This window comes from Anguilla rostrata, chromosome 2 (genome assembly GCF_018555375.3).
Source record: "Anguilla rostrata isolate EN2019 chromosome 2, ASM1855537v3, whole genome shotgun sequence".
In the NCBI taxonomy this organism is placed as follows: domain Eukaryota; kingdom Metazoa; phylum Chordata; class Actinopteri; order Anguilliformes; family Anguillidae; genus Anguilla; species Anguilla rostrata.
Genome location: NC_057934.1, coordinates 11,371,175 through 11,385,575, shown reverse-complemented (window position 1 = coordinate 11,385,575; position 14,401 = coordinate 11,371,175). Strand labels below are relative to the sequence as shown.

General features: G+C 42.4%; 1 protein-coding gene across 2 annotated transcripts in view; it reads right to left on the bottom strand.

Annotated features, from left to right (window-relative positions):
* Positions 1 to 14,401, bottom strand: part of prkg1b (protein kinase cGMP-dependent 1b) — a 121,075-nt gene that overhangs the window by 34,877 nt on the left and 71,797 nt on the right. For both annotated transcript variants that reach the window (XM_064319933.1, XM_064319925.1), the window contains exons 4-6: positions 13,555 to 13,660; positions 9,420 to 9,483; positions 461 to 538 (exon numbers count right to left, since the gene is read on the bottom strand). In XM_064319933.1, the coding sequence (XP_064176003.1) occupies positions 461 to 538; positions 9,420 to 9,483; positions 13,555 to 13,660 (248 nt within the window). The remainder of the gene's footprint in view (positions 1 to 460; positions 539 to 9,419; positions 9,484 to 13,554; positions 13,661 to 14,401) is intronic.

Genomic DNA, 14,401 nt, shown 5'->3' with positions numbered 1-14,401 from the left:
AAATATGTGAAATGTCAAAAGTATGTCCTATTATGACAGAGATTTATCAATCCTGCCAATCAATACAGAGATATACTTTAATCTTATTTAATCTTATTTGATGAACAAATTATGTTTTCTCTCCTTTCTTTTATAGCCATGCAATAGCATCATCCATCTTTTTATTATTTATGCTGTTTAAATTATATTTGATTAAAGAAACACGGGGCACAGGGATAATGGAAGAGAGACAGAAAGCATGATTGAGAGAGAAAGCGAGATAGAGAGGGATGGAAGGAGAGAGAGAGAGATAGAGAGAGAGAGAGAATGGGTGAACAGCGGTCCCTGTTGAAACCAGACATTAATTGAATGTGAAAGTGTTAACCTCTGCTCCTACGGGAGCAGACAGATAGGGACTAGCTTTGCTGGCGCCCTCGGTCGCCATTAATAACGTCCGCCGTCTGGCTGATAGAAGTCTCACCTTCCCCTTGCTGATGATGAAGAAGGTGTCTCCTGTGGCGCCCTGCCGGATGATGTACTCCCCGTCCTCGTAGTGCGTCTGCGGGGAGAGGAGACGGTGTCAAGCGGGCGGGGCCGAGCGGACGGCTGTCCCCGTGCACCGGGGGGGGCGCCAGCTGTCCCCCAAGGCCCCCCGGGCCAGGTGGCTCCTCCAAGACGCCAGCCCCCAGAATTACTGATTCATTCCAACAGATTGCGCTCGACGTGTCCCGTTCGGACAAGGGGGCCGGGGGGAGGGGTGGGAATTGGGGAAGCAACAGATTTCTGCCTCAGAATGAAGAGAAATAGGCCCTAATATTCAACAGCTCACTTCGCTGCACCTGTTCATCTGTTGGCAGTGACATATTAGACACATAATCGCCAGGTTACATTTTAGGGTAACCACGCTTCTTGTTTCAGATAAAGATAAAATATCATTGAAATAAAGTCATGTTACTGGACATTTAACAGAGGCACAATGTACTGGTTAAAAACCCAGGGATTCCTGCATTTCCACACTCCCAACTCCCAACCTGATGTGAGTGAAAATCACACACAGAAGCTTTGAGCTCAATATCCACAGACGGACACAAAAGGCAGAGGAAAAGCCCAGACACGGGCTCAATCGGCTGGCTTGGCCTTGCGTCCCGTCGCATGGTAGTAGCAGCGATTGGCAGGCGAAATAACAAATACCTGCACACTGCTGATAATTACAGAGTCTGAGGGAAGGCCCCCGCTATTCATGGAAATGAAGCAATTTATTTATCAGAGGGGGACGTTTGCACACTCTGTGCAGCCCTGCACAGACAGCAAAGTGAACAGAGCTGCCCCTTCCTTTTAATGAAGTGTCGTCTTTTTTGTTGTTTGTTCATTTGTCCTCACCTTTTACTGTGCCAAAAAGAGATAGCTTTGATGAGCCCCTCCAGAGATCACCACTTGCACACACACACACACAGCTGGCATAGCCAGGGTAAGGAAGACTTAGCAACCAGCAGCACGCCACCAGGGCTTTCTGAAGGGTCTGTGTGAAAGAGCTTTCCAGCCCAACAGTTCGAATTTCACAGAGTACAGCCTTATTCCTCCCCCCCCCCCCCCCGCCTTTCAGGGTGGGGGTGGGGGGGGGTGAGGGGCAGACGTGAGGAGGATGGGATCGCTGTCGCCAAAGTGCTGACAGCATTAGCGCGTACAGGAAGTCCATCGGCTCTCCCTTTGATCTCCAGATAAGCAGCTTCCAGCAGGAGTGAGCCGTGGGCCAGGATGCAGATGGACCAGAAGGAAGGCTGGGCGAATGCGCAGAGAGATGCAAAAGGTACTGTACACTACCAAACGGCCAAAACCGGGCTTGTCTTTTTGAGAGACGTTGCTCACTAGCACCAGTGCGGTTGGCTCCGGTATAGCTGTTTCTGCGACGTGTTTCAACCTAAGTCAATGCTAACAATACCGTCAGAATACGAAGACAATGATTTGTTACCACAAGAAAAAAAGTCACAACTGCTGTTTTTTCTTTGTCTAATGTCTCCCCCATATGCCCGATTTGTTAAGTCACTGTTTTATTTGGACAAGATACAACATACAACATAATATTCTGTGGATGAATCAGGGACAGTTTGCATCACTGCCAAGTCACTGTTTCTCATGCCCTTATTGGACGACCGGACTTCAAAAAAAACTATCTGTGAGAAAAGCAAGATTGAATCAAGTCATTGAAATGTTCATTAGGATGGACCAATGCTCAAAGTTAACATTTAAACACAAATATGTGTGCAATACTTTTTTTATACCATGGAATGGCCTCAAATGAAAAACTGAAAAAGCACTATCATTTTTTTATGATTTGCATAATACCACACAAGACACAATTTGCAGCCATGTATTAGGGAAAAAATGCTAATTTCTGATCTAAAAAATGAGCTAACTATTGAGAGGACAATTTCCCATTGTAAAATGTCTACACTAGCTTGAGGCCTGTCTGCAGTGTATCGATCAGTACCATCTGCTCAACGATCTTTCCCTCTTTTTCTCTCCCTCGCTCGCTCTCTCCCTCTCCATCCCTCCCTCTCATAGAGCATCTGACATCTGTTTGGCAGATAAACTATTTCAACAGGAGCGGTCGCTGTGAACCAGGCTGACTGCAAGCCGCCTGTCCAGAAAGTCAACTACCTTACTCCATCGCCCCTCGCACACAAATAGGAAAACCATGACCTTTGACACGGAAGTGCTTCATATCGCCCAGAACAGTGTGGGAACCGCCGCCCACTCTCCCATACAATCCAGATGTCGGCAGTCAAAGATAAACTGGAGACTTTCCAAAAGCTGCTTACTGGAGCAACTCTTTCTAAAAGGCATTTGCAAAAAAAAGGAACAATCATCATATGTTATTCATAAACTTATTTGTAGTCCTTTGTCTTATTTGTTTTACTTTGTGACCCGTGCTCTTGAACTTCCATTTCAAATCAGGCGCGTATGCGTGCTAGACAATCTCAGTTTCCTGCTTTATTTTTAGACCATGCTTGCTTATGCTGGACTTTATTTACCAAAAAAAAAAAGCAAATAGTGCAAACTAGGTTACGGTGACAAATGCTTCAATTCAATTGCTTCCTGTAGGCCTGCTAAAATGTGTCCTATTGTAAAAGAAAGTGCTGGAAAAAGCACAGAACCATAATGATTGTTACACGTTAAGATATCTATAACTGTAACACACTAAAATCTCACACAGCTATAGAAAAATTCAGTCAGACATAAATATATCAATGTGGAGGGCATGTGATCAGGTTGGTTTGCCCGTTTCAAAGATGTTATATCAAACTACACTTTAAAAACTGATCCCCAAAGGACAGCTTTGACACAAAACTATTCCTTCTGAAGTTTGACGGCCATATTGTCAACTTGGTCTCATGCTCTTTGCGTTGATTGGTTGACGTCTTGCCACAGTGACGCAAAGAGATAAGACCAGGTCAAAACTTCTGAAAGGGGTTTCTTCTATTAAACCACAGCGTAAAAACCCAGTGGCCAAGCAACCCGAAACACAATCAGATTGTATAAATGACATCCCTTTTTTCAGCCATATCCATCTTGAAATAGCAGCTGAATAGTGAATAGGTGTTGCTAAATGGGATTATCGCGCACACACACAAGGTACAGGATGTAGGCGTAGGATAATTCCAGCACGTTCCCTGAAACGCATCTTACATGCTAAGGTGATGGTGAGATCAATTCCTCTTTTGATCCTCAGACACATGTTAATGCTGTAATTATCTCTACAGAAGAGGAATGCCGGGTCAGCAATAAATTCACAGAGCAAACACTCTGATCCAAAACAATTACACAGCTCACATTTATCTGTGTACATCTGGTGCAGTTCACTGCTGAATCGAATAAACATTCATAAACCTAAGAAAACATAATGATTAGAGCACAAGATGATGTGGACGGGCATTCTCAGTGTCTGATTAATAAAACACCGTGGGACGGATCAACAGATTCAGAGCAACAGAAATAAATGAAGAGCCTGCAAGTGAAAGCACGAGACAGGATGCGAGATAAAAGCAAGACAGAAAACGAGTCTGATCTTTTCTTTGTTGGGTTCCTGTTTTGGGATTTTGAAAAATTGACGAAAATTGGATCCCTGTTTATCAACATAATTGTTTTTCAGCATTCATGGGTAATGATACCATCGCATTATTACTTGTGCTGCCGTTTTAAAAAGCGGCTCAGCTCCAAGATAAATATTCATTCTCAATTAAAAATGAATTTATGCGGTACTTTTGTGACAGAAGAGTTTGCTTATTTCAGTAAACAGCGACAGTAAAACCATTCCACAGCAATACAGCCTTGGGTGCAGCCAGGCGCATTACATCTAATCTGAAAGAGAACTCCATAAGGGTCCCACATATTGTAAGCTGTTCACAGCAACCATGCTATTAATAATTTACTGACATTCCTGCAGTTTTTTCCTATACATGCTGAATGGTGGAAATACAGAGAAAGGGAGCAAAAGAGAGAAGTCAATCTTTTCAGGCACCCTTAAAGCAGCAATGGGAAATAGTTTGACACCTCACAGGCTCAAATGAAATGTCATGCCGTGGTGTGCGTTGAAAAAGACGACAGATTCCGTAACCCTTTACGACACCCTGACCTCTCTAATGAGAAAGACTTTAGACTAAGCTTGGTGAGAGAGAATGCTATACTCCTGTTCGCTCCAGTGCATCACTCACAGCTGCAACTCATCAAAAACTCCTCCTACTCTTGTTTTTTTTACATTTTGCCAAGTTTCCTCCGTTGATTTTTTTTACCGCCTTCATTATCAATCCATCATTTTTTGTGAAGGTGCAGCTTAATTACATTTCAAGTCGCCTCTTCCTCAGGATCAACGTGAACCACAGGTGAATGCTTAATTCGCGCCACTTCCTGGTTTAACAGCAATGAATGCAAATTCACTCACCGTGACAGTTCATTTAATAAATATCTGACAGCCTAGTTTGAAGAGACGAATTCTTCAAATACCTGTCACCTTCCATAAACCTTACATTGTACATGCAGTAAAACGGTGAGCTAACTTATCCTAGAGTCAACAACCAGCAAATAACACCCGATCATACCATCAACTTACTTGTAAGGTTGTACATGCAGTCTGTGTGTGTGTGTGTGTGTATATATATATATATATATATATATATATATATATATATATATGTATATACACACACACAGACAGGTGACAAATTCAGGGAAAAACCAGCATAAAGTGTCTTAGCAAGATGTTGGACCACCACAAGCCACCAGCTTCCTCAGCTTCAATGTTCCTTGGCATGTCTCTGAAGCTCTACTGAAGGGATGGAACACCATTCTTCCAAAAGATGTTCCCTCATTTGGTGTTTTAATGACGGTGGTGGAGAGTGCTGTCTAACACGTTGGTCCAAAATCTCCCATAGGTGTTCAAACTGGGTTGAGATCTGCAGGCCGTAGCATATGATTGACACCATTTTCAAACTCATCAAACCAGTCAGTGACCCCTTGTGCCCTGTGGATGGCGGCATAAAATTGTTTCATCATTGGACCAAGGTGATCACTTTGCAGTGACCCTTAGAGTCTAAGGGGACAAGTGGACTCAAACCATGGCAGGAAAATGCCCTCCACAGCATAACAGAGCCCCTCACAGTGTCTCTCCATTCATTTATTCAGATTTTCCTTTAATTTGTCACCTGTCTGTGTATATATATATATATATATATATATATATATAGAGAGAGAGAGAGAGAGAGAGAGAGAGAGAGAGAGAGAGAGAGACCTTTGCCACATCAACAGAAAGGAGGAGAAAAGGGTGAAAATTACTGAGAAAATTACTGTTCTACTAAGAATAGCTGGATATTGACTAATGGCTTCATACTCACAAGAGACAAGGTGACATTTGGGACACTGGATTTGTAACATTAGTCCAAGCCAAAGAAACCGGGCGATTTTTATCACATTACTACTATTAATATTCTGAATGACTAAAGCGCACCACCAGCACAGAGCAATAATACTTTGAACACTCCCCCTAACCAGCCCCCCCCCCCCCCCCCCCCCCCCAGGTCCCAATGTGCGGATGAATGAGTGTAATCTCAGGAAAGTAAAGCCGGAGGATTAATGGAGTCCTGCTGTGCTGGTGTATCACACGGAGCCGTTGAGGGAGAGGGACCACGCTCTTCACGCTCCAGGCATCCTGTCTCACTGCAGGGGACTCGCCAGCTCTCCACCAATCAGCAAACCCCTCACAGAAACGAAATATACTTCAAATATATTGGAATACAATATATTTTGTCAAGAATTTGCTTCGCTTCACAATATGGGCAATATGGCAGCGATAGTAAATTCTACTTCCGCACGGTCATCATTTATCACACCCCGGAGTCTTTTGGGTTTGGTTTAGCCTCGATGCCTCTTTTTTTCCCCATTTCACTTTTTAAAGGACACAGGAGAAGAGGTCAATAACCTCCGAGAAATTCTCAATGAAAAAGAAAAAAACCTCGGTACACTGAATAGTGCCTCGTGGTTTATTGATTGCTCTTTTTCACCGGAGCAAGGCTGAATTATCTATGGAGCTCGTTTCCTGAGATACGGTATCAACCTTTCATAGTCACATTAAAGAGCGCTTACGCGATGCGTCAACGTCGCCGCTGAGGAGGACGGTTAATAATCACAAATTACCTCAGCATTAGCACAAAGATGACATCAGTCAAAAACGGTACACTCTTAATACACGTGGAAACTGCATTGAAATGCTGGGAGAAATTATTAACAAGCAAGCTAATGTATGAGCTCTGTGCTGGCATAGATCCTGTCAAGGCCATCCTGCTTCCATGCAGAGGATAACAAAGCAAATGTAAATTGTGTGGCCCAATTAGTATTGTACGTTTTCTAATAGTAGAATTTCTGCCATCATATTTAAGCAAAGGTGACTTGAGTCCCTTTCATTGATTGCTGCAAAAAGTCAACAGAACAGTCAGTCTTTCTTCATTAATAATTAATGAAAATGCAATATTCTGTGGAGATAATTAGTATTTGCCATGCAGTCCATTTCATTACATTCAATTAGATCATAAAACAATAAAAATACATAAGGATACAGCTATAAGGACTGGATAAAGTCCCCGTAATTTATTGTTATGCTCTTCTTTCGCGAAACATATTCAAGGCGATTGGCAATTAGGTCTTTAACAACATTCACTGGGAAACTGTACGGGAATCAAGGCTGTTCTGAGCATAAACCATGTGCTCTTCTCCTAAGGCCAGCAAACGAGCCCAAAATGGCGACAGCCCACACAAATTTCATGCTAAATGTTTGCAGAGTGAATGCAATGAGTGGATTTTATAGAGTCTACAAATGGTCCCTTCACAACCGAAACCTCCTCTTATGAAGGAGAAGGCTGAATGCAAACAATGATCAAGGCAAACATTTTGCAATAGACTATTACAGAGAACATGGCAATTTAGAGAAATGTTAACAGAAAATGAACAAACAATCGTTGCAAGCCAAATGACTTAATTATTATCAGGCAGGGAGACTGCCAATTAAGATTACCTACAATTCATGATCTGAAATCACATGCAAATCTGTATTGAACATTGCATCATTTTTCATTAATTGCAATTCAGTTCTCTAAAAGCCTGACTGATTTTAAATTACTAGTGCCAAAAAATGCAAACAACGTAGAGCCTAAGGAAAAGAGCATCAGCAAATGTTAGAACTCTGCTACTCTGAGACTGCGTGTTTACGAAAACATTCTCTGAATCATTTATTTATTCATTCAACCAGGAGATTGAGCTGAGAACTAATTTAATTTTTACAGTAATGGTCTGGGGGCGAGGGGAAGAGAAGGAAAGTGAGACTGCATTTCCCATGAGCACTGGGTCGGCCTCATACACCCAAGCTGTAGACATTTCCTAGGACACGCAGTTACCTCATATACCTTATGTAAACAGTCACATGAGTCACAGGGGGTCAAGTACAGTGTGCTTAGTTGGGTTTAAACCTCAAGATCACAGAAATGTATTTCAACTGGAACAACTAATCCTTATTTCACAACTTTGGATAGCTTGCACCCACTGTTATGCAGTTCTGTTGTCAAGCGTTTTAAACCTGAGATTTAAACTCCAGCAATGCAATTGACCCAGAGCGTTGGTGTCTTGTTCGATAGCTTGCTACCATCACTGGAATGGAGCACAAAGCCTGGAGAGGTGCCCTCTACTGACCACGCAACAGTGCACCCAGCAGCAACAGAAACTGGAAATCCAAGAAGGTTTTTCATTGATGCACAAATCACACCCAGACCTGCTAATCCTCAGCCATTCGGTGAAAGGTCACGCAGAGTTGCAGCTAACAGACATTTCTCATTAATTACATTCAGCGGATGTATATTTTAAGGCATTGCCATAATTAAATCTATATGGATGATTTTGATGGATTTTATTAATATTTCAGGCGCTCTTAGCCCTGCTTTACAAATTCCACCATCCACCTCTTCAGTAAAGTAATGAACATCAGCATGAAAACAGCAGTCGGCACTTCCCCTGCAGGTTAATGCCGCCAGGGGTTGGTCAGCCCATTTGTTGACATGGTGTATAACAGAAGAAAATGAGGGTAGTTTATTACAGCCTGAAGATAAACTCTGTCTTAATCCCCTTTAATGGCATTATAATGATCAGAGAGCGCATGCATCTCACTTAAGTCACCCATGCACTGCACAGGCAAGGCCACAGAGTAGAAATGGTGCACAGACACCTAGAGTAAGTAATAAAGCTCTTGCCTTAGCTTTGAAATATAATGACAAATACAGTTTGCAATATATTATATCCTACTCTAATAATTCACAGCAGTATAATATATTGGGGGGCGACATAGCTCAGGAGGTAAGACCGATTGTCTGGCAGTCGGAGGGTTGCCGGTTCGATCCCCGCCCTGGGTGTGTCGAAGTGTCCTTGAGCAAGACACCTAACCCCCAACTGCTCTGGCGAATGAGAGGCATCAATTGTAAAGCGCTTTGGATAAAAGCGCTATATAAATGCAGTCCATTTACCATTTACCATATTGCAACACCATATGTGTTTGGCCTTATGTTGTGAAGTATTGCTATATCGGTGATACATTTTATTTCAATACATTTTCAGTATATCCCATTTCCATAAGGGTTAAGCACTATAGTAACACTGAATTGTAACTTAGGTGATATATGACATCGGGGGCATAACTTCACCACTATACACTGACAGTCTTGTTTATGCTGACATATTGATTCATTGTTGCTCGTAGTTTGATGCATTATGAACAGTCGTAATGTGAAACAGGGAGTTGCTCACTCACAGAAAACTCTGTGCTTCCCCACTGCAAAGAAAAACGTTTCCATGGCCCTTCTGTGTGTCTTAAAGAACTGAGCGAAAAACAAATTGGTGTGATGCCTTACCTCCTCAAGTACGTCAGCAAGCTTGCTCAGGATCTCTTCAGAAAGGCCTTGGAATGTAGGAACACTGAGAGAGAGAGAGAGGATTGAGCAATTGAGCATTTGGCATACAGTTTGAAAACATGCTCCACATGTGCAGGAGGTCAGTGTAAACAGCAGTGCTGAGAGGCACAGCTGCTTAGTGTGGCACATGCAGCGTGCTACAGAGTTCCAGGACACATCCTGTCATTCATCTGGCCTAGCACAGTATGCTAAACACATCCTGCAAGCGCTGACTTGAGATATTGATCTTCTACTGTGGCCATCTCTTCACGACCGTCCAGAAAGAGCCCCTCACACTCCACGCGTTCATTGGCTTGTTATGGTGGCAGCGACTTCTCGCAGTCAAAGTGGCGATGCGCAGCATTCAAAAAGCATGCGACCCTAAGAAAGATGGAAATTTGTACGACAGCACGAGGCTGCGGTATTCAATAATAGCAACAGTGGAGCCAAGCAGACCTGCAATTCATGGGAGCAAAACCCTGGATGAAAAAAAAGGCTCTTCATTTTTGGAGAATCTCTACACTGCCTGTGTCCGCCGTTTCCTCTTTAAAAGTAAGATATTTCCAGTGGTGCCTAGGACATAAATACCCTTCTCAGACCCAGAAGGGCTCTGCTCAAGTACTACTTAAGCAGAGACCACGGACCGACGTCCACCGTTCCTTGGGCCCTTCAGGTAGAGAGTGAGATTAAGCAGGAGAGGGCAGCCGACCCATTCATGCCACCATCCCCGGAAACCACAGGCTCGCCAGACCTCTCTCTGCGTTTTATACCTCTGAGCCGATCAGGATCTCTTCAACCGAAGAATCTCCGAAGTGGAGATATCGCAGGGAGTTCTCAGCTAATAATCTTTTATTGTTGGCTGCCATGGTAACGGCTCTGTGTACAACTATCGGCCTGATGCCTGTAATTTTCTTTTATTGAGGCAAAAATATAAAAAAGATAATTCCATTAATTAGACATCCGAAAACAAATTAAATATTTGTTTTGTTTTATCACTGATGTATGCGAACTGCACGTATGGTGATATGTGACAGATTTTCTGTTATGCCTTATTATTTTAGAGATCTGTTTTTATAAGGAAAACATTGAAAAAAAGGCAGGCAGCAAAAGCCTGAAATGTTATCGTCGTGAGCATCCAAAAGGTAGGATTTTGAATGGAGTAAAAATATCACCATTCTGAAAGAAAAGACAAAAGGAGCTCGGAAGCATATGATAAACTTCAGTCAGCATCTCCATTAGCATGCCATAACGGAAGAAGTAAAGCAAGATTATTGATTTGCACAAAGCGGCTATAGTCCATATACACTCCCATACCCAGGAATGCACCAAAGGCCTCTTACGTTACCGCTAAAAGCTGACTTCACCAAAATCGATGCCCGCTTTTCCTGCCCCGTGACATCATCTGTCAAAACGCTTCCCGTAAAGTGCAATCGAAGGCCTTTCAGGGGGAGCTACGATTAGCGCACCAAGTCTTTTGTCTTGCTGGACGGTCTATTTTAGCATTGGAAGGAGCAGAGGCTGGGTCCAGTTACTGCTGAATATGGTCAAGAATAGCATTATAACAGACATAGCTCAATGATGCATTCATACCAGCGACAAAAACACATAAACGGACCATTATACACAGACATACATTTACAAGCTTAGCACGTACACACATGCTATTGCAAGTAAAGCCGAGAAAATCCCATTCAAAATTTCGATTACAGCACTAATGATAATGCAGAGGTGACACTTTACTTCAGTAGACAATAAGGGCTGTAACTGCTTCAGTGAGCTCATTCAATGGAGAGATGCTTCTTAACATCTGATTTCATCATTCAGTGCTGGAACTGCACACAGAGTTACCCTTCGCCCCAAGACTTTCAAAAGTCACTGTAGACCTCTAGTGGCAACATGAAGAACACACTCTCTCCGATAAGGATCTCCTGTAGTCTCAACACGATTGATCCATCTGTGTTCAAGAATCTCCTACGCTGTCAACATGCTTCAGTCATTTGTGTGAAAATTACCCAGCAGAGTGAAAATAAACTTCAGCTGAATTGTCCAAATGTAAAACCAGACAAGGGCTGATGAAGGCCTTGCTAGAGTGTTCTTCCAACTGAAGTCACAGAGACATTAAATGTTTCCTCCATGCATATATTTCTATTTCCTTCCATATGTAGCTCTGTCCTATAATTATTTTCCTGTAGGTCGTCCTATAGTTATTTTCCTATATAGGGCTTTCTTAGGAAAGGGAAGAGTGTGACAGATATTAACAATGGCCATGATTCAGTCAACATTAGTCCTAAACTGCGATTCATGATTAAACACAAATGTTCGGAATTTTCTTTTCCAACTTCACTTCAGCGAGTTTGCCCTTGGCTGTTTGTGAAGGGCAAGGAAAAAGCATTATTCAAAGTCGACGGCGAAAGCTGACGCATCCAAACAAATGTCTTTTAGGCTTTTAGGCAAGTCCTCTTTATTGCCTGCATTTACTAAAAAGGTAAAACTTTATGAAAAAAAGGATTAGAGTAAATACCAAGAAAAGGAGAAAGAGAAATTAAACTTCCCAGCATCCTAGGATTACCCCTCGGTGCAAAGTAAACGTGGGCAATAAAATGATAGCAGCTGCTCCGTGTCGCAAACTTCAGAACCTGCCGGTTGAATTAATATGCCCTCGTTGGAGTGATTAATGGCCTTCAGTCCCTTTACCTCCATGTTTTTCACCCTTCTGTACCAAGGGCATGCCGTCCACCCAAGGAATATACTGTGAAGAAGGACAATTTATCAAGCCATAAGAGATTTCATATTTTAAATAAAGCACCAAAGCACCAACAGTACGGAGCGATAAGGATTTGGTAAGAATGGCTCCCTTTCCCACATAGGATCAGGGTTGGAGCAAATTCAATTATATGTGTTTGGGGTACTTTGCTATCTGTTCCCCTATGCTACTTTTCCAGGATAATTATAGACAGTGCCATATCAATATTTCCTCCACCCAGAAACACAAATCATTTTCACCCTTGAATAAAATATAACATTGATATGCTATAAAATTCATTTCAGCTGTCAGATTTAGTTCCAAACAGCAGATGTTCAGTGCACATCTAGATAAAATTAAACAGGACATATTGTATGGAATGCAAAATTATAATTGTAATGAAGTTTAATATTTACATTGCTATTCACTAAAATGCTGAGGAAAACCCAAGACACACCAAATTATTCTGTGGTAACTTATAAGACTGTGGTTCCTAATGCCAACTCAGTCAGTCATGAAGAACAACTAATGGTGGTTATCCATTACCAAACAGGCTAGATGTTTCAATACATCCAGGTCAGGAATGTGTACCATTTGTCCAAAAGATGCAAAACAGTTTCAAATATAGATGTTTTGGAAAATGTTATTTCTTTGCTTGATAATGTATTGCAAGAAGATGATATGACTGTTACTTATTTGCTGAGAAGGACATTGCAGCCAATAAATATTGATTAACAAACTACTTGAATATAAAACCACATAAAAACATGAGGAAACATCAGCTAAGTAATCTTGGGACCGTTAAGCAGAGAACAAAATAGATGATGTGAATTCAGAACAGAACAGAACAGAAGTATGAGAAAAATTGTTACTTGACTGGGTTAGACCTGTCCCCTTTCAAATAAAAAATGAATAATCTGCTATGTAATATAATTTATTACTGAAACTTTTCAGATGACATAACACTCAAGCCGGGGCCATAATGAGCCAGTGCAGATGTAGAAAGACACAGCTAATATTCCTCAGTAATGTTTCATGCTCTTTGATGAGCATTACTTTCATCTGTCATACCAGCGCAACAATGCGCCTATCAGCCTTTAATATGTAAAAATCTGCTCTGCCACATTTGACGTGTTTCCTCCCTTTTTCGTCAACCGTTATGCAAATGGCGGGACTGATGATGAAAAGAACGGAGGAGGAAGGAGATGCGCGGTTTCCTGGGGAGGGACAGGTGGGTGCGCTCATGGCCGGGGGCGGAGGGGAGGAGGGACTGGGGGCGGGGATGGGTGGCCTGCAGCGCATCCACGATGAGAAGAAGCAGAGGAGGAGAGGAGAAGAAAGGAGCGTTCCCACCTTTTCAGAAACTCCATGTACTCGGCGTGCTTGATCAGCCCCGTGCGCATCATGATGGTCTGGAAACATTGTCTGTCGATGGCCCACAGCTTCACGTTGGTGAGAGCTGGCGAGGGAGAGGGAGAGAGAGAGAGAGAGAGAGAGAGAGAGAGAGAGAGAGAGAGAGCGATGTCACGCTGCTGGTGCGACAGGCTAACACCGCTTCAGGCGATAATCAAATCGAGGAGCCCTAAACGATCTAAATGAGTCATCTCGCAATGGTAAGGAACGTCCCAGAAGAGTGCTTAGGCAGGTCTTCCCCTCATTACATTGTTTGTGTTCGAGCTGGTTATTGCGGCCTCTTAAGAAAACGTGTGAAAAGAATACATAAAAAGGAAAAAGACATTAGGAACAGATTTGAATAATCTCAGCAGAGGATACTTTTTTGCCCAGTTTTTAATGATATCCAGAGCATCATTATCATCCTCCATTTTGAAGTGAGGCGAGCTGAAGAAGCAGGGCTGCTACTGAAATAGTCCAGGTTGAACACTTGGATGAAAGGTTCAGTCAGTCATTTATAAACCTAACATCCTTCTAATTGACAGCCAAGGATCACCACATTCTCCCAGGAATCTGTGGGTTTATCTTAGAGAGCACCATGGGCTCTTCTTTGAAAATGATCAGCTGTTCATCTTACATTTATTGTTCATTTATTATTCAAGGTATATATCTAATTGCCCCCGCATGAAAACAAGTCAATGAATATTTTAAAATGAAAATACAGGGAATGTATTTACTTGGATGCACTGAGCAGGCAGTCTGTGGCCCTTATAAATCTTTAGCAGGTCCAAACACCTTCCCCAGTGTT